We start from the raw sequence: 23,860 nt of genomic DNA, 5'->3' as shown, positions 1-23,860 counted from the left end.
GATCTTTTATCTAATTGCCTATCGGTCCGTCTGGTCTATTGTAGAGATGACAATGATCTAAGGATTTCCCAACATATCTACGTCTAGATTCTAGTACGGGCCAACCTACAGCTTCACCTGCCGCTTCTTCTGCTCAAAGTACTCCTTCACCCTGCCCCGCGCAACCTCCACCACCTCGGCGTCCTCCACCGTCGGCGGAACGCTGACCGGCGCCTGGTAGTCCCCGCGCGCCCCGTGCTCCACCAGCTCCCGCAGCACCCGTCGCAGTGTCTTGCCACTGCGCGTCTTGGGGATCATCCCCCGCCCCTGGATCATTCCGCCCAGCGACGCGATGGCCCCGATCTGCTCGCGCACGAGCCCGTTGACTTCGTTGAAGAGCTCGCCTCGCGGCGTGGCGGGCACCGTGCTCCTGGCGGCGCGTGGCTGGATGAAGGCGAACGGGAGGTGGCCCTTCAAGGCGTCCGGGATGCCCACGACGCTGGCCTCGCCGATCTCCGGGTGAGAGAGGATCGCTTGCTCGATGGCTCCTGTGTCATGAGGATTAGTCAGGGATTTGGGGCGGGTTATGGATAAAAAGGAAACTGGCAGTGCGGAAGAACGAACCCGTGCTAAACCGATGCGCTGCGACGTTGATGATATCATCCGATCGAGCCATCACATGGACGTAGCCATCTTCGTCGATGATGCCCGCGTCGCCCGTGTCGATCCACCGTCCCTCGAACCGCTTCAGGTATCCGCGGTAGAATCTCTCGTCGTCGTTGAAGAGTCGTGTGAAGGCGGTAGGGGCCAGCGGGAGGGCAAGGACAATGTTGCCCATCGTGCCCCGAGGTACCTCACGACCTTCGTCGTCGACGATCCGGACATCGAACCCCGGCATTGGCAGTCCTGCCGACCCGGGTCGAATCTGCAATGGCGATGGCTCGTCGTCTCCGCCCTGCTGCACTGTGCCCACGGCACTCTTCAGCGCCACGCCACAGATGGGCGAGCCGGACTCGGATGACCACCAATTGTCGACCACCATCGCCCCCGGAGCGGCATGCTGAGTTAGTAGGTCTTGGTACGCATGAACGATGCTCGGCTCGCTTCGTTCGCCGGCGAGAAAAAGGGCCCGGAAGTGCTTGAGCCCGCCGCGACGGGCAACCTCTTTGAACAAGCTGTTGTCTGGGTCGTCCTTGCGGATGGCGCGCATCGCCGTCGGGGCCGTGAACAGTACGTTAGCCTTGTGCTCCTCGACAACCCGCCAAAAGGTCCCGGCGTCCGGCGTCCCGACCGGCTTCCCTTCAAACAGAACGGTTGTAGCCCCGACCAGGAGAGGGGCGTACAGGATGTACGAGTGTCCGACAACCCAGCCAATGTCGGAGGCACAGAACATGACGTCGCCCGGACCTTGGATGCCAAACAGCGACTTGATCGACAAATGAAGGCCCACCGCGTGTCCCCCGGCTTCCCGGACGACTCCTTTGGGCAGCCCGGTGGTTCCTAGATGGTTCCCCCAATATCAGCCGTGCCGTGTCCAACCCAGCAACGATACAATGGGCCGGGTTCTTACCGCTGGTATAAATGATGTACAGCGCATCCGCACTGTTCACCGGAACCGGTCCGGCCTTGACACCGCGCATCCGCGCGCTTTTCACCAAACGTTGCCAGTTCCGCTGCCCGCCCCGTTTGTCGGGTTGATTCCACCGCAGCTGGTCCCGCTGCCATACAATGACCTTCTCGGGCTTGAAACTGCTCGACTGGATGGCCCCCTCGACGAGCGGTCGATAGGCAATGGGGCCCTTGGATCCTTCAATTCCGCACGAGGCCGTCATAATGGCGCGCGGCTTGGCCGCCTCGATGCGCTGCGCAAGCGACTTCGGCGCGAAGCCGCCAAACACGGCGGCATGGATGGCTCCCAACCGGACAATTGCCAGCGCTGCGATCAGTGCGGCGGGGATCATGGGCACTTTCTCGTTGTTAGTACAGTACCGGATTTATCTTTCGATCTGGACAAATGCAGCAAGGAATGAAACATACTGTAGATGATGACTACGTCCCCCCTTCGCACCCCTTCCTCTCGCAATACGCCGGCCAACACCTCCACCTCGTCGAGCAGCTGCCGATACGTATACTTCTCTTTGGTCCCCGTCACGGGCGAGTCCCAGACAATGGCCACGTTGTCTCCATTGCCATTCCGCACATGTCGATCCACGCAGTTATAGGTCGTGGAGATCTCGCCGTCGGGAAACCACGACCAGTGGTCATGACTGGCACCGCCGGGGAGCGACTTGACGGTCCGGCTGATGGCCCGGGATGGCTTCCGATGCCAATCCAGGTGGTCGGCATGATGGGACCAGAAAGCTTCGGGGTTGTCGAGTGACGAGCGATGCGCTTCGTGTTGGGGATGGGTCGGCATCGTGCATAGGCTCGATCCCAAAAATAGAACACTACAGAAACCAGAGGGGGTGAAAGAGGGAAAGTCAAACTCGAAAAAAGCAATCACTTGATGTAGGTAGCCGAGGAAATCTCTTAATCCGAAACGACGCAAGGTGGTGCACTTTCCCAGAGAACTCCGCGGGAGAGAGGGAGGTAATTGTCAGCTGAGCTGAGCTTCGTGTTATTTCAGCCCGTAATGGACGGTTCCAATCGGATATCACAGCACGCGGGAGCAAGGGAAGCAAGGGAGAAAACAGGAAAGGAAAAAAAAAAAGGAGTTCGTCACGACGAGTCCACCAGACGCAGGCCGAGTGCGGGGAAGCATCGAAAGACCGCAATTCAGAGATGGCGACGAACGAGCGCCCGAGGTTGGGGATAGCGTCGGAGCTTTCCCCGCACGCTGCGCTCCAATATTCTGTACCTTTAGGTAATGCCGAATCCATGGATGGCAGTGCTGCTCTGATAGGCAGACCCAAAAAATGGGTGGAAGAGCAGGTCTGGACTGGAGAGAATTGTTGGTCGGATGTAACTCAACTCCCCCTCCACGTCACCGAATCCAGGCATGAGGTACGGGGGGGAAAGGAAGAAAAAGAGAAAGAAAGAAACAACTGGATTCTATTTTGGATCGTAATATTCTATCTTGCACCCGGACAGAGAATTTTTTCGGATCGACCTCTTGTATTCTTTGGATTTTACTCACAAATGCATCAAAAACCAGAACTCAAAGCTCAGCCGTAGGGTATCATATCGCAATGCCTGCTAAACTGTCGACTGCCATCCTGTAGGCTTCATGGAAATCACAATCACCGTCGCCCTCCGCCGAAGCCCAAATTACCCCTCCGTTCTTGAATCGGCCTGCATCATCATCATAGCCATGTTCCGAATTCGATCCGCCTTGATCCACGGCATCACCTCGGTCGCCCAGGTTCACCCCCTTCGGAAAGTCTGGTCGTAAAAAGAAAAGGAAAAGAAACGAAATCATGAGGTGGGGGAGACTAAAAAGAACCGTCGGCGAGACGGCGGAAGACATCGAAGGAAAACGAGAAATGAAAAAGAAAAGAGAATTCTATGGTCCCGGCAGAGCCTGGGTCCCCCAACCCCGTAAAGCACGAAAATTCTCCAGTAGCCGAAACACCCTGCGATGGATTTGAGAGATCGCCTCCCACGTATGATAGGAAAAGACAAAAAAAAAAAAAAAAAAAAAAAAAAGGACAATGCATCAAGCACATGGAATTACCCACCGCTGCATTCCCAGCGAGTCGAAGGAGGAAAGTGAGGAGGGGAAAGGAGGCGGCAGGAAAGAGTCTGCCGATGAAAAACTAAAGCCAGGCGCTAGGTGCAAAACCGGAGGACGGCCAAATTTGCGTGGCAGTCAATATAAACAAGAGAAAGGATTGGTCATGGAGCAGGCTCGCATGAGCTCTCGCGGATGAACTGTCGAAGGCAAACCGTTCGGAGCAGGACGGGAGGGAGGACAGGCCATCTGTACTGCCATAATAATCACGAGATCGACATGAGAGAAAGGAAAGAACAGTCGGGAATCTTGGGCGACCGCTCGAACCGGCCGACACGACGGGATCGTTCCAATGGCCCCGCTCACAGGATGGTACACTTGATACCGCCGCGATGTCGTGAACGGTCTGGTCGGAAAGACTTGGGGTATTCCGGGCCGGCATCACGGTCGCGCATGCTGCCCAAGCCGGTCGGTCGCCGATCCTGGGATCGTCCGCCCTGTTGTTGACGCTGCTGTCGAAGCATTCGGACGACGTCGTAGAACACCTTTTCGACGTTGATGCAATTCTTGGCGGAGGCCTCCACGAATTCGCAGCCCAGATCCTTGGCCAGTGCCTGTCCTTCCTGGGCCGACACGGCGCGCTCGACGGCCTTGTCGCTCTTGTTGCCAACCAGCATCACGGGAACGGGGAGCGAAGCGCCGGACGAGGCGTGGACGGGGGAGCCGAGATAACTGGCCCCGGAGGGGGAGCCGGAATTGGCCGATTCCTTGACCATCTTGATCTGGTTGTAGAACTTCTGTATCCGCGAGAACGAGGCGCGCGAGGTGATACTGTAGACCAGCACGAAACCCTCGCCATCACGGATCCACTGGTCTCGCAGGGCCGTGTATTCTTCCTGGCCGGCGGTATCCAGGACTTCCAACATGCACGATTGCTGGTCGATCACCACCTGCTTCCGGTACGAGTCTTCGATTGTCGGATCATACGTTTCGACGAAATGGTTCAAGCACAGCTGGAGGCACGCAGATCGGACGGTCAGCCCACCGGGACATCAGCGGATCGTGGAGAATTGACAAGACTAACCTGGATGGTGAGCGCTGTCTTGCCGACACCACCATCTCCCAGCACCACCAACTTGTACAACGTCATCTTTCCCGACATGGTGACTGAGGATTATGCCCAAGGACGACGGGCACGGTGGAAGCGTGACGGGCGTTTTTGGATCGAATGGGACGGGAGGTCGAGGGAAAAGAAAGCAGTCGAGGAGAGCAGTGGGGGGGGGGGGGGGGGGGGTGACAGGAGAAAGGAGGGAGTTCAGATGGAAAATTAAGAAAAATAAGCGTGAGAAGCAATGTATGGATGCTCCAGGGTGAGCACGGACACGGGAAACGGAGTGTTGTGAGATGCTGGGACCCAAGAGAACGGTTATTTTGGTAGTGCGCGCGATTAGCCACCGGGAATAATCGTCGTTGCTTCAGACCGCCGTCCTAGCACGAGCCCGCACAGCTCTGCTGCTTGTTTTTATTTTTTTTTTAATGATTTTTTTTTTTTTTCCTTTTGTCTAATTTATGACCCTGATACATCAGCCAAGGGAAAAAAAATAAATAAATTAGAATTGATTTGCAGGGGAATGATCTAAGGTGAAGCACATACCGGAGGAAATTCGCACGATTGCAGAGGGCGCGAAGTGACAAATAATTTGTGGGAGAAAAGAGAGGGGGTTCCGAGTCAAGCAGCTCGGGGTTCTCGTGACAACGCTGGACGTCTCGGGAGGCAAGGAAAGGCAAGGAAAATTCAAGAACGGTCGAATGGTTGGAAATCCGGCGGGCAGAAAAATAAATCAACGATCCCAATCAATCCAAAGCAAAAAGGATCCAAATGGCGGCGTAAAACAGAGGGTTCGCCTCAACTGGAATCCGCCACGTGAGGGGGGAGGGGGAAAGCGACAGGCAGAGAGGGATCGCCCGCAGCGGATGTACGCAGGATGTACGCAGGATGTACGCAGGAGCACGGAGTATGTCGGTCGGAAGGTGGAAGAAATAGTCGAAAGGAGCTGGTCGACGGTGGGAGGAAGCAGGAGGAGGGGGAGACTAGATTCCGATGGACGAGGAGGGGCGAAACCCAAACGGTTTGGCAACGGAGTCAAGGTGGCAGATCCAGGGGGATGGAGAGAGGAAAGGGAAGAAAAGAAAGAAAGGAAGAAAAGGAAGAAAGAAGCCAGGACGCCGAGATGACGAAGACGAACCGACTCAAATAGTAAGGATCATAACCAGAAGAATCACCATACGAACCAACGACTCCGTAATCCGACCGATGCTAAGCCCAAACAATGTTAGAAGAAAAATTAATTGGAAATCAAACGAAATAAATGAAACGAAAGGAGATTATCCTGCTGCTACAGAAAAATCGAATCGACCAGGAAATGAACTGAGAAGCGGCGGAGACGATCCCTCCGGCCAGACTGGGAAAAGGAGCAGGTATACAAAGAATCCCCTAGTCTATCCTTCTCGACACTGTCTACCTCCCCCCGCCGACTCTTCTGTCTCCGTACGTATCAGATCGCGCATTTGGTCCCCGACCGGCGGGTTACACAGGGCCACTGGCCTCCGACTGTTTCTTGCGTCGTTCGCATCGCATCGCAATGATGAAACCGACAAGCGACGCAGCGCGAGAATGGTTTCGGGTAGACACGAAAGTGGGTGAAGGCCAGGGCTGCTCTCCACCGTCATCGAGCACGGCGATTGGGTTGATTCCGGTCGGTTCCAAGGGTCGGCTCAGCTGCGGATGTGGTGCCATCGATCTAGACTTGCTCACTTCGTCTGCATCTGAAGCCGTCCTGAATGCTGAACCATCCTCCTTTCCTGATGTCCTGATGCCCGGATCCACCGTGGCATGTCCCCCTGGACGCCGTCGTTCCCCATTTTTTCACGGGGAAGCAGCATCGAACATTCCGCCGCCCCCCTGAGCACCGGGCTAAAATCCCATCTTCCTGATCCTCGGGATTACCTCATGGCGCCCATTCCAGGCGTACTCCGTAAGCTACGTCTCGTCGCTTTTCTCGCCTTCCACCACTGTCGCATTGGGGCCAAAAGCAAACATACCGTGTATCTTCAACCTAAAGAATATGGTTTGATTCATTCACCGCGAGGGATCTCTCCTCCAAGCCCTACCTGGCTAGCCTACGAGGGAAACCCATGCGCCTCGTCAGGGCTTAGCAGAGCAACTCGCACCAGGGAGACCGAACGATCCATGCTAGTAAGTCGGAGTAGTGGGGGTGACGGTTTAGCAGCTGCCCCTCCTGCCCCTATTATTACGCTGGAGGCGTCCTCCTGTCAGGAATCACGATGCCAGCAGTATTCCATTCCGTCGATAACCAGATGCCGGGCCGGTCCATGGCGGGTACTGTGCGTTCCACGAGCCAACAGGGATTCGCCGTGTTTTTCTTTTTCTTTCTCTGGCTGCTTTGAACCTGGCGATTGGGCTGCCTCGACTGGTGACCGTCTGCCGACCAGTTACAGAAGGGATATGTGTCCTTGGCCAGGCCATTTAGCCTATACTACGGACGATATCTTCTAGAAGGCAGTCCGGCTGGCAGCGAAAAGAGACGGAGGGCGTGCAGGGCCACTAGCCATCCAGAAAACATCCACCTTAATATCCCGGGCCCCGTCGATTTCCACGTGGGTGGCCGGTCTCCAGTGTCTCACTCTCTCTGAAGGAACCTACCGAGGCAGGGGGCATCGTCATGGCCATCGATCCGTCATCCATGGATATTATTATTAACTTCTGACTGCGGGAGTTCATTTATGCTCCGTCCAGCCCCTCTGCAATCCGTCTTCCCAAGAGGATCGTCCTAGTCCGTCCCCGTCCCATCATAATCAAACTGACTCGAGCGCACCGCACAGAGAATTCCGTCTGGTGTCAACGGCGGCCTAGCGACTCCGGAAATCCTGGCCTAACCCATTCTCTACTAGTTCGGTGGTTCTCTCTGGGAAATAATCCCGCATGGCGCATGCAGCTCCCCTAGCCACCCCGGTCGATAATTTCTCGCCGGAATCCAATCCTACCCTGCTATTTATATTCTCCTCGTCGGTAACGAGACTTACAGATGCACCGTCCGGACGCATTTACGTAGGATGTGCTCCGTATGCACATGGCAGTAAATTAACGTCCCTCTCACCGCGGCTGTGCGTCGGCACCTCTCGCCCTTGCATGCATGCATCCTGCCTTCCCCTGCCCTGCACTCATATCGACATGGATCGAACCAATCTGATGGTCGAAAAGAAACCTTTTTTTTCTCCCATCTCCCCACCCGGTTGGTTTGGGCAACCAATTCGCCTCCAGAGTAGCGATGGGTCAGGGGCGTTCCACTACTTTGGGCCGCTCGGAAACTTCGAGGCCCAACCCGTTGATTTTTTTTTTTTTTTTTTTGGTTCTTCATTTTCCCCTCTCCTCTAACTTTTTACTATTATTCTTCATGTATTGGCCTGTTCTCTTGCTGTGGTTTTGATGATAGGATCCTTACAGGGCGAGGGATATCCATGATCGCTCCGGAGAATGCTAAGATAGATCGGTTCGGACGTAACCAGATACCACGATGGAGCATACAATCTTCTAGAATTATGAAAACTGGACATAGTCGTCTTCTAGTCTCCCTCTACCTATAACAGCCCCATCAGATACTATCTGCTCCCGTGGGCCGCCAGCACGGCCACAACGGGCGTCCATAACTCCTCCGGGATGCTACCCTCTCATCCTCGTCTCGCCATGACGTACCAGAGCCCGTCTACTCGGCCAGATCGGGGGTGCGATCAACGGTGGCGGTCTTAGGTTTGCGTCCGCGGGCGGGACTTCGGGTTTCCAGCCTACTCCGTCTGGTCCAGGGAGGGAGCAAATGCGGTGGAATCCCACAGAGTCAGTAAGCCCTTTCGGGAGGGAGTGCGTGTTTATTTCCGGAGTGAAAAAGGCTTAGCTGGCGGGCAGGGCTCGAGGGTGGCCGTTGACCTATGTGCCGTTTTTAATATAAGCAATAGTCTAGATCTCCCTCCCCTCCCCCTTTGTCAACCTCGCGGTGGATGTTAACGTTTACTAGGCAGCAACGAGATCTACACTGTACGGGATCAGTGCCTAAGATGTTGGGTACAGATGCCAGACTGTGGAAATGTCCTGGAATAGAAGAGGGAGGGGTCTTTCAGTTCCCGGGGGCTGTGGTTAAGACAGGGGTCTAGGTGAGGTGCTTCCAGGGGGTGCAAATGGCCCGGTAGCTCGGAGTACGGCGGGTCGTTCGATTTCGATGCTGGATGATACGCGCGGACAGGCAGGTGAGGACAGTTTCCTACATGACATGCTTGACTGCTACAGTTTCTCCAATGGCAGGATATCCGGCACTGGACCGGCTGGGATGACGGTCTGAGACCCGCCTACCTTCTTTCCCAGCGCTTTCAAGTAGTTGTACTTATACTGATCAAGAGAAAACGCTGTTAGCATGCGTTTCAGGCCAGGGAGGAGCTGCAGTGCAAACGGTTCACTCACGATATCAAAGAACGTCGTCTTCTTGAACGCCCCGCCGCGAGTCCTCTCGGACTCGTCAAAGTACAACCGTCGATACCAGCGATCGATGCGCGGATAGTCATGCCGGATCATCTTCAGATTGCACCGGAAGATCAAGTAGTAAGCGACATTGAACCGGCAAATCGTCGTGTACAGCCGCACGTCGGCCTCGGTGATGTGCTCGCCGAACAGATACGGCTGGTGGCCCGGCTGCGCCAGATGCTCCTCGACGCGGTCCAGCGCCTCGAACAGCGGATACACGTTGGCGTCGTAGGCCTCCTGCGTCGTGGCGAACCCCGTCTTGTACACGCCGTTGTTGATGCGCTCGTACACCCACTCGTTCATCGCGTCGATCTCCCCCCTCAGATGCGGTGGATAGAGCCCGCCGCCGGGCTGGTTGGCCTCGCGGCGCCCCGGCGGCAGCAGCCCGTCGAAGGCCGAGTAGAACATGCGGATGATCTCGCTGCTCTCGTTGCTGACGATGGTCTCGCGCCGCCGGTCCCAGAGCACCGGGATCGTGAACCGCCCCTGATACTCCGGGTCGGCCTTCCAGTAGAGCTGGCGCAGCTGCCGGAACCCGTACAGCGGGTCTTCCTCCGCCGACCCCCATCGCCCCGAGAAGAACCAGCCGTCCGGCCCCAGCTCCGGGTCCAGCACCACCAGCTGGATAATCTCCTCGAGGCCCTTGAGCGCGCGCACGATGTTGGTCCGGTGCGCCCAGGGACAGCCGTACGCGAGGTAGAGCACGTAGCGGTCTTTCTGGGCCGGGAATTCCGCCGTCGGGTCGGGCGAGACGAAGGAGCGGAAGGACGAGACTTGTCGACGGAAGTGCCCGTCGGCGTCGGCGTGATGGTAGATTTTGGATTCCTGCTTTCTCGTTAGATGGGTTGGAAGTGGTTGGGGCGGTAGGTCTGTATGTCCTGGATCTGCTCACTGTGTCGGTCATCTTGGATGATGAGGTCCCTTTCAAGTATCTTCGATCCGTAGATATTACTATATACCGATGGTTAATGCCAGATGGTTGGCCAGCTAAATAGTTTATTGAAGCTTACAAATCCACGTCCAACGTGCAACGTCATCGCCAAGGAGGATTTGGTTTAATGCAGAAGCAGCGGAGATACAACGTCGTAGCGTTTTCTCGAATGGCGTAATCGCGAAATGTGTCATCATACCCCCGGAGAATTAGTAATAGATATTTAATGTTGAGATATTGGGACTTTCAGACTTACGCACCATAAGAGAGTAGGGATCCTTCGATGAAGATCAAACCAGCATAGATTTCTCCAAGCCACAACTGCCAACATATACAGTCCGGCGATAAAAAGGGAGCAGAGCGGAACTTATTAGAGATCGGGGGAGACTGGGCGACAGATGGACATGGGTAAGGAGAAACGATGGTTATGATTTCCCAGCTCTTGCATTGCATCTATAGAATAACATCACAAACGTCCTACCGTCTCAAGACCCTCAGTCCGTAGGAATCCCCAGTTGTCTCGCTGCCTCCACCAGTCCGTCAGACTCCAGGCTGATCCACAGGTCCACATATCCCTCCCTCCGCGCCTGGTCCGGGTCCACGACTTCCTCCTGCGGCCGCTCCACGTAGATGGTCTGAAAGCCGCAGGCCTTGGCCCCTTTCAGATCATTCAGGTGCGCCGCCACCATGGCGCATTCCGCGGGGTCGAGGCCGAAACGCTGCGCGGCGCCGCGGTACACCAGCGGCGAGGGCTTGTACGCCCCGAAGTTCTCGGCGCTGGCCACGTCCGTGAAGGGCAGGCTGCCATGGCGTTTCAGGTCGTCGAGCAGCGCGACGTTGCCGTTGGAGAGCGTGCAGGTGCGGAATTGGCGGTTCAGTAGCGCCAGGCCGCGCACGCTGTCGGGCCACGGCTCCAACCGGTGCCAGGCCAGCGCCAGCTGCCATCTCTCCTCATCCGTGAAGAGGGCCTCGATCTGTCGGTCTTGCAGCAGCGAGTGCAGCGCGGCGTAGTGGTGCTGGTCGACCGACACGAAGGCCTGCGACGGGTCGTAGTTGCGCGTGAACTGGCCGTAGGATCGGCGCCAGTCCTCCGCGACTCCCTGCCAGTCTTGCGCGGTCATGGATGAAACGCGAGCGCGCAGTTCCGCCGCGAGGTGTCGTCGCGGGTCATTGAGGACCTGCTCGGCGGCTTCTTGCAGCGCCGACGTGACACGGGGACGCCACTCGACGACGGTGCCAAAGACGTCGAAGAAAAGAAATCGGGGGAGCGTTTGGATCGGCATGGCGGTCTTTTATTATTTTCTTTTTGTCTGTTTCCAGGCAAGGGTCATCTGCAGGTTGCCGACTCCTACCGAATGGTAGCGACGATGGACGTGTCGAAATGCACGCAATGATGCGGGGCAACAGGGGGTTGCACGGCGTCCGCCGAGGCAATGTGGCGGGTCAGAGTGATGCGAAGCAGTTACAGCACGAGATCTCTCACATCGCAGGCCTCGTCCATTGTTTCAAAGGGATGAGATGATACCAGAGGGGAAGTCTCGGTGATGCGAGTGCGGGCGGAGTCAGGCTGAACTTTCAGCCTGAAGGCGAATCCGAACGTCACCATTTCCGGTTCACAGGGGGTCCAGCATCCCATGGAAAAGAAGAGTAGGGGTTGGAAACCGCTGGATGCTGTGACGCTGTGTAACTAGGTATCGTCGGCGATATTAAACTAATGGGCTCCAAATGAAGGTAATCTAATCAAAATGCATGGGCCACCAGGGCCGAAGACTCCCAAAGGCCAAATACCGATGCCTCCTTTCTCCAGTCAAATCAATTCGGGGAACAATTGCCGTGCCCGTAGATTGTCGATGGTGAGACATCTCGACATATTAAAACTCAGGAGTTTAATCTCGCCGGCTTTCTAGGCTCGAGTGGACTGGACTTGACTCGCGGCTCTCTATGGAATCTAGATCAGGACTCGCCATGACGACACGGGGGGAACATTGGGCTTCATCATCGCCATCAAAGAAAGACAAAGAAATGAAAGACGGCATCACTCCCCCCTGCTCGATGACCCCTGCCACTCCGGTCCATGGAATGGAGTCTGTCTCCGTGAACAGTCTAGCATCGGGGCGCAAGTGATTGAGGGCTGTGGACATTCGCCACCCGGAGATTGCGTGGGCTTCCAACGTGGCTCATCCGCGGTCTCTTTCCTATACGCAGTACACCGAGATAGGAGGTCGGTGTCGTTGTATGCAAAGGCGAGAGAATGGGCCTACTGGCGAGATTCTCAACAGAATGTTGTCCCGTAGAGGATTCGGAGTGAAGTCTGCTTTGTGATGGCTCTGCTGGTCAATCCCATTGTCGAGTCCACTGTAAACAAGACTCGTCCTCCGGAGGGCGTTCATGCGCTGGACATGTCTTACCAGACTCCGTAGTCGCCAGGGACTGCGACGCCCTCCTGATTGTAGGAATCCACTGAGCACCCAGGAGACAGGAATGCTGGGCATTTCTGGCGATGGACACCGGGAGGCTCGGGAGCTCCGAAGGAAACCCTGGACCAGTTCAGGCGACGAGGTATTTCTGAGTAGTACTCACTAGGGAAACTCAGAGCTAGAGAACCCCGGGCGATCTCTGGATCCATCACATTATCACTTTCGGCCGGCGCTTCAGGTTGAATGGCGCCTGCATGGCCGTGCGCCATCTGGCCGTTGGCCGACCAGGAGTAGGAAGGCTGACAGCTGCAGCCTGGATGATCTCCCCAACGGTGCATTTCCATCGGACTCCTCTTTCGTTCACTGGGTTAAATTGGGTGGTTCTGAATCTGCGACGTGATCGGCCAAGGTCCGTGGGTGAATCCTCCGTAATCGACTCGCAGGATTTGCGTCCCAATCCACGCTCTCCACCAACGAAATTGCTGACGCGAAGACAAAGAACGGAGTAATTACGGCGGCTCACTGGCAGTCGAGTAGGTGCCCCTGAGTCGAAGGCGCGAAATCCTGGCGACCAAGTGGGTCTAACGAGTGCCACTAGGATTGAATAAGTCGGCAGCTTCTCACACGTTCGGAACCGGCATTAGAGTGTGAATGTGATGCTGCCATCCAATGGCCATCCTCGCTCCCACGACATCCTCCGTGCTCCGTTCTAAATTTTCTAAATTGGATGCACATCACCGATCTCTGCCCGGGGATACTCCGTATTAATTATCTTTTTGAAGTCGTATCCCGACGGGTTAGCGGCCAATCCGTTAGATTACTGGCGAGAGAAAAAAAAACGTCATCTGCAAGGCCTGTCATGTCGCATCCATGTGGAATCCAGGGCGTCATTTCCCAAGGTTCGCATGCGGGAAAGCGACCAGGAAGAGCTTGGAAAGAGGACCCAAAAACCAGCCACGACCAGGTAATTTCCGAAATGGAGATGCGCGCCCAAAGTTGAGCAGGCCGGTGGAGAGCTGCGATCCAAGGTTCCCCTGCTCGGCTACTCCCTCATTCCCCTTTGTTTAATGTCCATACCCTGCGAGGCGCGTCTGGGCAGTGGATATGCATAAATATCGCCGCTTATTATCGCCCGGGGGAAACACTATTGGAAATTGAAATGCAGGTCTTGCCGGGGGATTTGCCTCGATGGGAATGGATGATGGCAACCCGATTCCTCTTGTCTCTGCGACTCCGTACTGCAGACTGATCGATGGCAGATACGACCGATAAATATAGGCCGCTGGCATCCTGAAACACGGACCACGGGCTCATTGGAAATTGCGCTGGCGATCAAGAGGCGCAAAAGACCGACGGACAGAAACACCACAAAAACGAGATCTCCAGGGCAAACGGTTGATCTCGAATCGTATGATCGTACGCAGTATACTCCAAGACGGAGGAATCAGAGGAAATGAGAAATGATTCCCCTTTTCCATTTTCTGGCTTCCTGACTGGCCGAGCGTGTTTCAGACGCTTCCCAATCCTCCCCCTTTTCTCGACGGATCGCGACTATTGGCCCGCTAAAGCCTCGACGACTCGTCCTTCCAGTTCCACCTCCCGATCGCTGTGGGATTCGGGATCGTCGTCGACTTGCCTCTTTCTCTTTGGTTATTTTTATTTGCCTGCCCATTCTCTGTTACTACTTTGAATGGCCATGGAGCCACTGGCAGCTCCGGTGGACCCGTTCCTGGCCTTTCTCCTCATTCCGCGTCCCCCTAACGAACACCCCTGGCCGAGCTAATTGCCTAGTATCCTAGCCATGGCTTGCCTTCATGCCGTGTCTATCCCGATGCGCGCTCGTCGGTCGTGGTGCTTCGCGATAGATAGTCGGCTCTTGACTGGCCGTGATCCCCCCCCTCCTTCTCAGATCTTTGTCTAGACTCTGACATTCGTCCGAGGGAGGAGAATCCGAAATATTGCCTCTGAGACAACGTCAATCAACTTCCTCGCCGTCTCCGCAGCTTTAACCTTGCTGCTCTTGGAGCTTTGCTTGATCTTCGTTCCCTCGCCCGCCCCCCCGCTTCCAGCACTCGATCTACTTTTGGACGCCTCGTGCTGGCTCCCTATTTTTTTTATTTTTATTTTTTCCTTTTTCTTTCTTCCTCTTCTTTCTGTTCTTCCTCGTCTTTCTTTCATAGCTTTCTCCCTTCGTCGGGTGGCCAGAAAAAGGGTCTTGCATATACAACCGTGCGCGGCATCGGTATCCTGATTCGGTGTCGGAATATTGGTTCGCCTTGCAGGAGAACGCTTCTCACCGCGCAAGTGTGAGACCACTTGCTTGAGGGAAAACGTACGTGAGAAATTTTGCTGTCCGTGTTCTTACTTTTAATCTGGTTCTTGCCTCTTTCGCTTGCGACATTGTCCGCATCGCGCTGACGCCGCTGGTCCGTGTATTTAGCTGCAGAAGCAGGCTGTTGAATCCGATTGACACCGCTGCTGGTCTGCGCTTCCTTTTTCTTACCCTCGAGACCCGGCTGGCTTCAAGAGTTCCTTTTGCTCGGTCATTTGGCACCTTGACCCGGCGTACAGGTTAATGTACGGTCCATAAAGTGACCGACGGATCTCTTCTCGTCGAATGGAATCGAGTGTCTGAAAAAGGAGATCGATTCCACGACTTGTTCGAACTGGGGACGACCTTCTGGTCTTCGATGTCAAATCTACTCTCGTCGAATTCATGATGGCTACGGACACTATGCCTCGGAGTCCCCCGGTGCAGGCATTCCCAACGCCGTCCGCCACCCCACAAAGGGTCCCCTCGATTCACGTAAGGGGGGATTCCTCGCCCGGTCCGTTGACGTCGCCTCCTTATCTCCCCTCTCAAAACTTCTCGCCCGATGGGCGCAGTGACTATGACGACATCGCCGACGAGGAGGCGTTGTCACCGTTCGATCCGCGTCGGTTCACCCCGACGCTGCATGCCTCCCTGGTGTCGGAGATTCTGTCCCTCCGGCGGGATGTAGAAAGCAAGACAAAGGCCATTGACGTGCTCGAACGAAGCCTGGACGATTCTCGAAACGAGAATGAAGACCTGGCCGGTCGACTATCGCAGAGCACCAAAGAAACTCGTTCACTCAGGCATCAATTACAGTTGCTAGAAGGCGGCAGCTCGTCTGCCCTTACCGAGCTTGCCCGAGAGCGCGACGAAGCGCAAGAAAACATCTCGGATGTTCGCAAAAAGCTGGAGCAGACTCAGAAACGAGTTCGAAGCCGGGAGGAGGAAATGGAGAGGACGTTGAACCTGTGGGAGCGGGATAAACAATCCTGGGAGAACGAACGCCGAAACATGGAGCGTAAGGTTCATGTGGTAGAAGGCCGCCTCAAGGTGGTATTGAATGAAGTGGCCGCCACTCAAACGGCCGGCTCGTCGCAGTTGGCCCAAGAGACCGATGAGACGACGACGACCAAAGACGAAACCACAGGGAAAAGCAGTGACTCGGCAAGCATTCGTTCCGGCAGTAGTCAAGGACGACGCCGGACGAGTGTCACCAGCGTGAGCTCCGACGAGGGGGACTTTCACAACATTCGATACTCGGTAGCAAGCATTGCGAACGTACCGGGTATCAACAAGAACGACGGCCTGAACCTTGCCCAGGAGCTGGCGTTCGATGAAGATGAGGAGTTCGAGATCCCCGACGACGATCTGGTTGTGCCCGCCTCCCCCGAGGCGCTTCCGGAAGAGCGGCCGGTGTCGGTTCAATCTCATCTCTCTCACACCATCGGCATGGGAGCGAAAGCGAGGAAGATCCTTGGACTTTCTCTCCACGGCAGCGGCGATGGTCATGTCCCCAGAGGCGACGGCACGTCGGAGCCGAGCAGCCCCTGGAAGGCTCCGGCATCATATGTATATCGGGACGCGGGCATTCAGTACTCTCCTCCACCCTCTCCAAAACCACCCACGAAGAATCAAACCCTGCCGTCAAGCCGGTATTCAGGGGAATATCACGACGATGCCCAGCCGCCTGCACCGCACTACTCGTCCAAGGACAGCAGCACGTCAATGGCTTCGGCTGACATGGTATCGACGTCCTGCCAGACGGTTGCGGATCTTCCCACTCCTCCATGGACACCTCTGGTGAGCGAAATGCCGCCTTCGCCATCGCTGCCCGAGCAAACTGCGATGGTTTCTGTCTCGGTGCAAACGGAAGATGCAGCCGCCAAGACCGAATCTAAGAGTGTCAGTCTGCAGGCGACCGGCTCTGCGTCACCCGAACTCGCGGTCCCAATGATCGCAATCCATCCACCATGCTCGGATCCCCCGTCGCCCCGTGGGAGCGTTGTCCTGCCGCCCCAGACCAAGAGCGCGTCTTGCCAGGTCGATCTCCGTCCCGCCGTCGAAACCCAAACGATCGGCGTCCAGACGGAAGAGATCCGGATCGATCAACGGTCCGTGAAGCTGCCTGCCAGCTTACTCCCGTCGGCCATCCCAGACCTGCCGCTCAACATGAGCCCTCAGGACATGCCGGTGCAGCCGTATCGGGCGCCCCCTCCAAGGCCGGCTAAGGGCGAAAGAAAAGCGAGGTCATCGGTTGACGAAAAGCCGGCGAAGGCTGCCTCGGAACCCAAGTTCGCAGACCATACCCAGGCCTATCCTGGGAACAATGACAACGGTCCCCTGTCCGAAGAGTCGAAGACGGATATTAGGCGGCCTTTCAGATCGAGCAGCCTCTTCGCTGGGTTCGAGCAGCAGAGCGACGAGGAGTCCTCCGAGGAGTCCAAGGATATCTTCACCGATGACGCCCTTCTCAACCGGCCGTTTGCTGCGTACAAATTAAAACGCGGAAAGCTGGTTTCGACGCAAGACCGGCCGTGCGTGGATGAAACCGTGCGCGAGGTTGACGAGCATCTGATCGATCTAGATGCTCGCCGTGATACTACAGCAAACGACGCGGATTTCGTCACGTCTTCGCAGTCTGGCCAAAGATCCGGGATGGTGACACCTTCGACGGCACGCCAGCAGGATATCCGGCGAGCGGCGATGATCTCCAGCGGAGCAGCCGCTCATCAAAAGATCCGGCCTCGAAGTCCCAGTGAGCCGAGCATCGACAGTGGAAGTGCTAGCGGAGCGTCGAGCGTCGCTCCCCCGTTTCCGGTGCCGGTCCGTCTCAGCTCCAGGAAATTCCCAGTCACCGGGAGTGAGGGCCGCCAGAGTCCGACTCCTTCCAACCATCCCCGGAATTTCTCTGATCGAACGCGTCCGCCGATTGTACGACGTCCCACCCTCCGACGAGTCCGGTCGGCCGCTGCGATGTCCCACACCGAGCGTGACCGACAAGGAAGTCTTTCTTCTCCCATGTCCGGCTCTTCGTTCGGGCAAGACAGTCCCCAGCCCCACCCACCTCTTCCGTTTGATGAGTTCACTATGCCTCGGGATCGACGAGCAAGCCAGCGGCGGTCAACGCACCGTGCGGCGGCCCCGTCCCGCGGACCGTTCCACGAGCGACAAGATTCAACGGCCACGTCGGTTCAGCCGACGAGTGTGGTCGACGCGATCGCACAAACCATGGTTGGAGAGTGGATGTTCAAGTACATCCGTCGACGACGATCGTTTGGCGGCGTCGGCGAATCGAAGGACAACTGGGAAGGCCGGAATGCCGAGGAGGTGTCAGCCAACATCACCAACAGTGGAGTCCGGCACAAACGATGGGTCTGGCTGGCTCCCTACGAACGAGCCGTCATGTGGAGCAGCAAGCAGCCGACAAGTGGGCCGGCCCTTCTGGGCAAGAGTGGCCGGAAGTGTAAGTTTATATCCCCGTTTACGAGAAAGATGGCCACTAATACAACGAACAGTGATGATCCAGTCCGTGCTCGACGTCAAGGATGACAACCCTCTACCGAAGGGCGTCAACCCGCAGAACCAGTTCAATCGTTCCATTCTCATCCTAACGCCCCAGCGAGCGCTCAAATTCACCGCCACCAGCCTCGAGCGTCATTATGTCTGGCTTACTGCCCTGTCGTTCTTGAGCCACTCTGCCATGGGTCTCCACGACCTCTCCTCTCTCCCCCCGGCGCCGCAGGAGGAGTTCACGCCGCCTGCTCAGACAGCCTCCTTGCGCCGAAACCCGATCCGAGACTCGATCAGGATCGCGAAGGGCCGACCTCGACCCGGTCCCAAGAGCAAGCGCTCGTTGAATCAGCCGGAGCCCGTGCCGGAAATCTCCGCAGGCCGAGAGTCGACGAACTCGATCGACGCAGCCGATCCACCCACGGTGCCTCGGTTTTCCAACCACGCGCGCAAGCGCAGCAACACGACCCCTCGCATGCCAGCGATCCCGGCCATTCGCAGCTTCTCCAGCCAGGGAACGATGCCGTCGAACCCCAGCACGCGCGGATCCTCCGACACGTACGGGCCGCAGTCCCACGGCCCGGCGACGACGATCAACAGCGGCCGAAGCAGCTTCAGTCGCCGCACCTCGGAAACCAGTGTCCGAACGGGTAACTTCTTCGACGCGGTTGGCACCGTTCGCATGGAAGCGTTCATTGACCAGGCGGACGCCAGTCGATTCCGTCCCACGCGCGGCCGACATGGTCGCAAGGCTTCGAGCCCGTGGGCGGCACCGAATCCGAAGTTTCGTGAAGTCAATTACTCCCCTTATGACGATTCCGAGCAATTTCACAACGACGATCCGTTCCGGGGATTCTAGACCCTCCTTCCCCTCTCCACTCTGACTCTCTCCCTCCCTCCTTGACTCTTCTCTCTCTTCCGCTCTTGCCCTTTTTGAATAAAAGAAAAAAGCTCTTCTGTTGTTATCGCATAGCGAAATTCTGTCTCGTTCTGGCCTGTACATTTGTTTCTCTGTATGTAATTGTTTGTTCTTTGCATGTGGGACGGGAGCCCTGCTTTACCATCTGCCTTCGATAGTCCCGTGCATGGATGTGATACCATTTGTTTCTTGGGGGAGATAGCTACCTACTCGATTTGATCTTCTCGATACCATTCTGGATTTGGCCTTCGTTTTTTCGGTTCACGAAAGATTATACTCTCGGATTACAATATAGTATATTCAATCATTCAGTGGAGATCATGGATTTTTTTCGTATCAGCAAGATTTGTACACTCTAAAGTATGCAATGTCTGCAAGTTCGCTAGCATAGGTATGATAGATAGTTCAATACATCAACAAACATCAATAGTCAAACAGTTATCCCCAAAAGTGAAAAGGTTAGACGGACGGACGGACGTCCACTTTTGTCGCAAGTCTCTAGTAGCCACAGCCATAGCCATAGCCGTCGCGATATTCATGGTCCATAGTTCACGCCCCGTAGGGTGAATGGGTTATTTCCTCATTCTCGACCCAGATGATATCATCCATCCCTTCATCCCTCTATCAGGCAATCACAACCTCGAGCGAGTCGACTCAAAAAAGACAAAAAGGCCGATTACAACTTCGCGGCATCCTTCACCTCCCCGATCTTCAGCTTGGGGGTGTATTTCTTCAGCACGCCTTCATTGTGATACTGCGGAATGAACAGACCGATTAGCAACTCGACTCAACAGGTCCATTTAACACCCCGCTCCTCCTCTCCCCCGCCCTCTCAACCTTCGGATAGATCGTATGATCGAGGCTTGGGTAGGAGAGGGAGAGGGAGGGGCGAGGAAAGGTAATAAAAAACAAAGGAGTAGCTAGAAAGACGGACCTTCCAGAACTGCTTCGAGGCGTCCTTGCCGGCGACGCGCTTGAGGATCTTCGCGCCGCCGGGGTGCTCGTCGACGAAGGCGGTGACGTCGTAGACGTTGCTGTCGATGATGATGTAGAGGCCCTTGTCGGCGTTGTTGTGGGCGGCGACGTCGGCGGGGGTGAAGGATTGGGACATTTTGGCTGATCGTGACTGTGGGGAGGTGGGATGGAGGAGAGGAGGAGTGAAATACAGCTGGGATTCCGGGGTCGAAGCAAAAGCGGAGATGGGAAGAGCCGAGGTAACTCTGCCGCCCGTCGGAGCCGCGGTCGATTGAAATCGCGTCCGTCTGATTGGCCAATAACTACAGAGGGACATGATGAATAGAATGAGATATGAACACAATGCATCGTATGAATACGTTAATCCCGGCTCTTCTCCCCCGCGGCCCCCGTCCCCTTCATCTTCTTCTCCAATCCCAATGACTCCAGATCCTTCTTCTTGTAATAATGCGGCGCCACCTCCACCAGCCATTCCGCCTGCAGCGGCATGTTGCTCCTCATGTACTCCTTGCTCGTCAAGACCAGCTCGAAATAGATCACCCACCGAGGGTTCACCTCGAACAGCGTGCTGGACGGGTGCAGGTACACCGACTGCCCGTTCTTCACCGTCCGGTAACTGTCTCCACCGCGCTGCAGTCGCGCGGCGTTCGGGAAGAATCCCGCCGTGATGGCCTTCTGGATGGGGATCAGGTTGGTCGATCCACACGTGCTGACGCTCACCTCGACTCGGTCGCAGAGCTTCGCCAGCTGGTCGCGCACATCGCGCGCCCGCGTCAGACTGCGCTGCTGCAGGAAGTTCTCCTTGGCCCAGACGAAGCTGAAGTCTGAATCCACCCACTGGTTCCAAACGTTGAGCAGCGTGAGATGGTCGCCGCCGTCCTTAATGGTGAATCGATTGCGGGCACTGTCCGCGTGGATCTTTTTGTCTTTCGGCCGGAAAAAGAGGGCACTTCCCTCGCCCAGCATCGACACGATGGACAATACCTCCTCCACGCAGCCATACTTGTCCGCTGCCAGGATTGCTTTGGCAAGCATGGGGTCCGTCGGGAACTCGGCCATCTGTCGGCCGATCTTGGTCAATTCACCCCGGTCGTTTAGTGCTCCCAGCGCGTAGAGCTGTTCCAATGCGCGAATGATCGTCTCGGCCGGTGGCGGGTCCATGAAGTCGAATTCTAGCAGCTGGTCGATCCCCAGCGACTTCAACATGAGGATCACGCTGTTCAGGTTCGTTCGCTGGATCTCCGGCGTCGTGCTCTCCTCCAACTCATTGTGATAGGCCCACTTGGTGTACAGGCGGAAGCATTTGCCCGGTCCTACTCGACCGGCTCGACCCGCCCGCTGGTTGGCCGAGGCCCGGGAGCACGGCGTCACCACCAAACTCTCCATCCCCGTCCGTGGGTTGAAAACATTCTCCTTGACGAACCCCGGATCAATCACGTAGACAATTCCGTCGATCGTCAGACTCGTCTCGGCAATATTAGTAGCCAGAACCACCTTCCGAGCCTTCGGCGGCGTGGGTTCGAAGATCTTGGTCTGCAGTTCGGACGGCAGATTGGCATAGATCGGGCAGATGATCATCTCCGGTATTTTGCTGCCCAGTTTCCGTGCCGTCTCCTGTAAGCTTTGTTCCGCCGCCTCGATCTCTTCTTGTCCGGTCAAGAACACAAGGATATCTCCCCGGCCCTGGGTAATGTGGATCTGGAAAACCGTAGTGATCGCGGCAGCCAGGTAGTTAGCCTCGGGCTGCGAGGTGTAATGGATGTCAACCGGATATCGACGGCCGGGGATGTTGAAAATGGGTGCGTTATCAAAGTACTGCTGGAACTTTTGCGCGTCCATGGTCGCGGAGGAAATCAACAACTTCAGGTCCGGTCGAGCCTTGGCGATATCCTTCAGGAGACCACAGGCAATGTCCGTGGGGACCGTCCGCTCGTGCGCCTCGTCGATCATCAGCGCGGAGTATTGGCTTAGATCAGGTTCTGTCAGGAGTTCACGCAACAACATGCCGTCCGTCATGTACTTAAGCACTGTCTTATCACTCGTGTTGTCCTCGAATCGGATGGCGTATCCAACTTCGTTGCCTATCTTCACTCCCATTTCTTCGGCCACTCGGGAAGCAACACTCATGGCAGCAACTCGTCGAGGCTGCGTGCATCCAACCTTCATACCGTTTTTCGTGTAGCCGGCCTCGTGGAGGTATTGGGGGATTTGGGTGGTCTTGCCAGACCCAGTTTCACCAACAATAATGAGGACCTGGTGGTCCTCAACGGCCTGGATGATCTGATCGCGAAATTGATAGATCGGCAGGCTCTTCCGAGTGTCCTCCATTGATGCGGCCTTCTTCTCGGCAGCGTCAATCTGCTCTTGAAACGCCCGTTGCTCCTGGGTCATGGGCTTCTGTGTGCCTTCCATCTTGGCGTCCATGATGAAGTTGATCTTTTGCGAATCATCGAACACGTACTCGTAGTCACCCTCATCCACAAATTCAGCCCGGTTGATTTGGGCCTTGGCTTTGGCCGTTTGCTCCATCTCCCATTCCTCGTGTTCCGTGACGAACCGCTCCTGTCCATAGTCGTCGCGGTCAACATATCGTTTGTAGAGGGCGTCTTCCTTCTTTTTCCGATCGATCTTCCCTTTCTCGGTAATATAGTCCTCCGGCATCATGTACCCATCGCGGTGGTCGTCAATCCGTAGTCGTTCCTCCGCGAGTCGAAGAACCTCTCGATTTCGGGCAAACTCCTCCTTCTCTTTGCGCGTCAGGTTCGGATTTTCGCGAAGCTCTGCGGCCTCTTCCGCAACCTGCCTACGAAGGAGGGCCAATCGCTCGGTCTCACGCTTCTTGAGATATTCCTGGCGAGAGCGCAGTCGAAGATCTGGCATGACAGCCGCCCGGGCAGTTGAATCGTCAGCCAGAGCCCGTCTTCGCGCAGCCTCGCCATCTCGAGTCCGGTCCTCGACAATCTTCTTCGTCTTGCCATCGTCCTTCTTCGCCAACCGTTTGGCAAACTCGTCTCGTTCCTCCAGATCGCGCTTTCGCTCTGACTCCCGCTTCGCCTCCGGGTCCAGATCCGCCGATGGCGACCGTGGCGACGCAGACCCATCCTCCAGACGCGTGCGCTTCGATGGCGACTCCGCGAAGTCGCCGGCGCCCCGTTCCTCCTCCTCGTAGAGCTCCTCCTCGTGAATCTCCTCGTCGCCCCAACGGTCATCGAAATCGTCCGCATCGCGTCGCCGGAGCTTCTTCGATCGCGGTCGATCCCGACTCCCTTCCTCGCGACTCCGTTCCCGCTTCCGGCTCTCCTCCTGGTCCCGATCCTTGCCCCGACTGCGATCTTTGTTATCCCTGCGTCTCCGTCGGTCTCGTTCCGCTTCGATATTCATCGGGCCTAGGGAGCCAGCGGAATCCGGCACGTCCTCTTCCATTTCTAGAAGTCGATATTTCTTCCTCGAAGGAGCGTTGCCTCCCCGCGAGCTGGTCGAGTCCCCACCGCTAGCTTCATTCTTGCCGCTGCTGCTGCTGCTCGTATTTACCCGTCCATAGAGCTCGCTGCAGAA

General features: G+C 56.2%; 10 protein-coding genes across 10 annotated transcripts; 5 read left to right on the top strand and 5 right to left on the bottom strand.

Annotated features, from left to right (window-relative positions):
* Positions 1–5: 5 nt before the first annotated feature.
* Positions 6–2,775, bottom strand: P170DRAFT_438755 (putative acyl-CoA synthetase). Its single transcript, XM_024849677.1, has 4 exons — positions 2,017–2,775; positions 1,550–1,945; positions 604–1,479; positions 6–527 (listed from the first exon to the last, which is right to left on the bottom strand). The coding sequence occupies exons 1-4, from the start codon at positions 2,393–2,395 to the stop codon at positions 106–108; spliced, it is 2,073 nt and encodes a 690-aa protein (XP_024702346.1). The 5' UTR covers positions 2,396–2,775; the 3' UTR covers positions 6–105.
* Positions 2,579–3,318, top strand: P170DRAFT_232462 (uncharacterized protein). The gene has a single exon (XM_024842900.1). The coding sequence runs from the start codon at positions 2,761–2,763 to the stop codon at positions 3,151–3,153; it is 393 nt and encodes a 130-aa protein (XP_024702345.1). The 5' UTR covers positions 2,579–2,760; the 3' UTR covers positions 3,154–3,318.
* A 276-nt stretch (positions 3,319–3,594) lies between these two features.
* Positions 3,595–4,929, bottom strand: rasB (Ras small monomeric GTPase RasB). The gene is made up of 2 exons (XM_024854914.1): positions 4,734–4,929; positions 3,595–4,662 (listed from the first exon to the last, which is right to left on the bottom strand). Exons 1-2 carry the CDS (start codon positions 4,809–4,811, stop codon positions 4,012–4,014), a joined length of 729 nt encoding a protein of 242 aa, XP_024702344.1. The 5' UTR covers positions 4,812–4,929; the 3' UTR covers positions 3,595–4,011.
* A 367-nt stretch (positions 4,930–5,296) lies between these two features.
* P170DRAFT_232466 (uncharacterized protein) lies at positions 5,297–6,454 on the top strand. Its single transcript, XM_024842901.1, has one exon. It carries the CDS (start codon positions 5,751–5,753, stop codon positions 6,351–6,353), a length of 603 nt encoding a protein of 200 aa, XP_024702343.1. The 5' UTR covers positions 5,297–5,750; the 3' UTR covers positions 6,354–6,454.
* Position 6,455: 1 nt separating this feature from the next.
* Positions 6,456–7,439, top strand: P170DRAFT_232467 (uncharacterized protein). The gene has a single exon (XM_024842902.1). It carries the CDS (start codon positions 6,543–6,545, stop codon positions 7,224–7,226), a length of 684 nt encoding a protein of 227 aa, XP_024702342.1. The 5' UTR covers positions 6,456–6,542; the 3' UTR covers positions 7,227–7,439.
* On the top strand, positions 7,440–8,299 carry P170DRAFT_232509 (uncharacterized protein). Its single transcript, XM_024842903.1, has one exon. It carries the CDS (start codon positions 7,653–7,655, stop codon positions 8,103–8,105), a length of 453 nt encoding a protein of 150 aa, XP_024702341.1. The 5' UTR covers positions 7,440–7,652; the 3' UTR covers positions 8,106–8,299.
* Positions 8,300–9,002: 703 nt separating this feature from the next.
* P170DRAFT_477901 (uncharacterized protein) lies at positions 9,003–10,143 on the bottom strand (the record flags this gene model as incomplete). Its single annotated transcript, XM_024853512.1, has 2 exons — positions 9,003–10,064; positions 10,132–10,143. The coding sequence occupies 2 exons, from the start codon at positions 10,141–10,143 to the stop codon at positions 9,003–9,005; spliced, it is 1,074 nt and encodes a 357-aa protein (XP_024702340.1).
* Positions 10,144–10,664: 521 nt separating this feature from the next.
* Positions 10,665–11,453, bottom strand: P170DRAFT_363763 (haloacid dehalogenase, type II; the record flags this gene model as incomplete). The annotated part of the gene is made up of 1 exon (XM_024844604.1): positions 10,665–11,453. One exon carries the CDS (start codon positions 11,451–11,453, stop codon positions 10,665–10,667), a length of 789 nt encoding a protein of 262 aa, XP_024702339.1.
* A 3,635-nt stretch (positions 11,454–15,088) lies between these two features.
* On the top strand, positions 15,089–19,497 carry P170DRAFT_232592 (putative nuclear migration protein). Its single transcript, XM_024842904.1, has 2 exons — positions 15,089–18,364; positions 18,417–19,497. Exons 1-2 carry the CDS (start codon positions 15,304–15,306, stop codon positions 19,268–19,270), a joined length of 3,915 nt encoding a protein of 1,304 aa, XP_024702338.1. The 5' UTR covers positions 15,089–15,303; the 3' UTR covers positions 19,271–19,497.
* A 183-nt stretch (positions 19,498–19,680) lies between these two features.
* Positions 19,681–20,510, bottom strand: P170DRAFT_438750 (cytochrome b5-like heme/steroid binding domain-containing protein). Its single transcript, XM_024849676.1, has 2 exons — positions 20,265–20,510; positions 19,681–20,084 (listed from the first exon to the last, which is right to left on the bottom strand). The coding sequence occupies exons 1-2, from the start codon at positions 20,439–20,441 to the stop codon at positions 20,007–20,009; spliced, it is 255 nt and encodes an 84-aa protein (XP_024702337.1). The 5' UTR covers positions 20,442–20,510; the 3' UTR covers positions 19,681–20,006.
* Positions 20,511–23,860: the final 3,350 nt, after the last annotated feature.

The sequence above is a fragment of the Aspergillus steynii genome (assembly GCF_002849105.1).
Source record: "Aspergillus steynii IBT 23096 chromosome Unknown P170scaffold_6, whole genome shotgun sequence".
Taxonomy (NCBI): Eukaryota; Fungi; Ascomycota; class Eurotiomycetes; order Eurotiales; family Aspergillaceae; genus Aspergillus; species Aspergillus steynii.
This window is presented reverse-complemented; position numbering and strand designations above follow the sequence as displayed.

Excerpts from the sequence above, each read along its gene's own strand:
- P170DRAFT_438755 (XM_024849677.1), bottom strand. The coding sequence starts at position 2,395 with ATGCCGACCCATCCCCAACACGAAGCGCATCGCTCGTCACTCGACAAC. Across the intron at positions 1,480-1,549 it reads GTACATCATTTATACCAGCG|GAACCACCGGGCTGCCCAAA; the intron begins GTAAGAACCCGG and ends GGAACCATCTAG. Across the intron at positions 528-603 it reads AGCGCATCGGTTTAGCACGG|GAGCCATCGAGCAAGCGATC; the intron begins GTTCGTTCTTCC and ends CTCATGACACAG.
- P170DRAFT_232462 (XM_024842900.1), top strand. The coding sequence starts at position 2,761 with ATGGCGACGAACGAGCGCCCGAGGTTGGGGATAGCGTCGGAGCTTTCC.
- rasB (XM_024854914.1), bottom strand. The coding sequence starts at position 4,811 with ATGTCGGGAAAGATGACGTTGTACAAGTTGGTGGTGCTGGGAGATGGT. Across the intron at positions 4,663-4,733 it reads AGACAGCGCTCACCATCCAG|CTGTGCTTGAACCATTTCGT; the intron begins GTTAGTCTTGTC and ends GCGTGCCTCCAG.
- P170DRAFT_232466 (XM_024842901.1), top strand. The coding sequence starts at position 5,751 with ATGGACGAGGAGGGGCGAAACCCAAACGGTTTGGCAACGGAGTCAAGG.
- P170DRAFT_232467 (XM_024842902.1), top strand. The coding sequence starts at position 6,543 with ATGTCCCCCTGGACGCCGTCGTTCCCCATTTTTTCACGGGGAAGCAGC.
- P170DRAFT_232509 (XM_024842903.1), top strand. The coding sequence starts at position 7,653 with ATGGCGCATGCAGCTCCCCTAGCCACCCCGGTCGATAATTTCTCGCCG.
- P170DRAFT_232592 (XM_024842904.1), top strand. The coding sequence starts at position 15,304 with ATGATGGCTACGGACACTATGCCTCGGAGTCCCCCGGTGCAGGCATTC. Across the intron at positions 18,365-18,416 it reads GGGCAAGAGTGGCCGGAAGT|TGATGATCCAGTCCGTGCTC; the intron begins GTAAGTTTATAT and ends TACAACGAACAG.
- P170DRAFT_438750 (XM_024849676.1), bottom strand. The coding sequence starts at position 20,441 with ATGTCCCAATCCTTCACCCCCGCCGACGTCGCCGCCCACAACAACGCC. Across the intron at positions 20,085-20,264 it reads CCTCGAAGCAGTTCTGGAAG|TATCACAATGAAGGCGTGCT; the intron begins GTCCGTCTTTCT and ends TTCATTCCGCAG.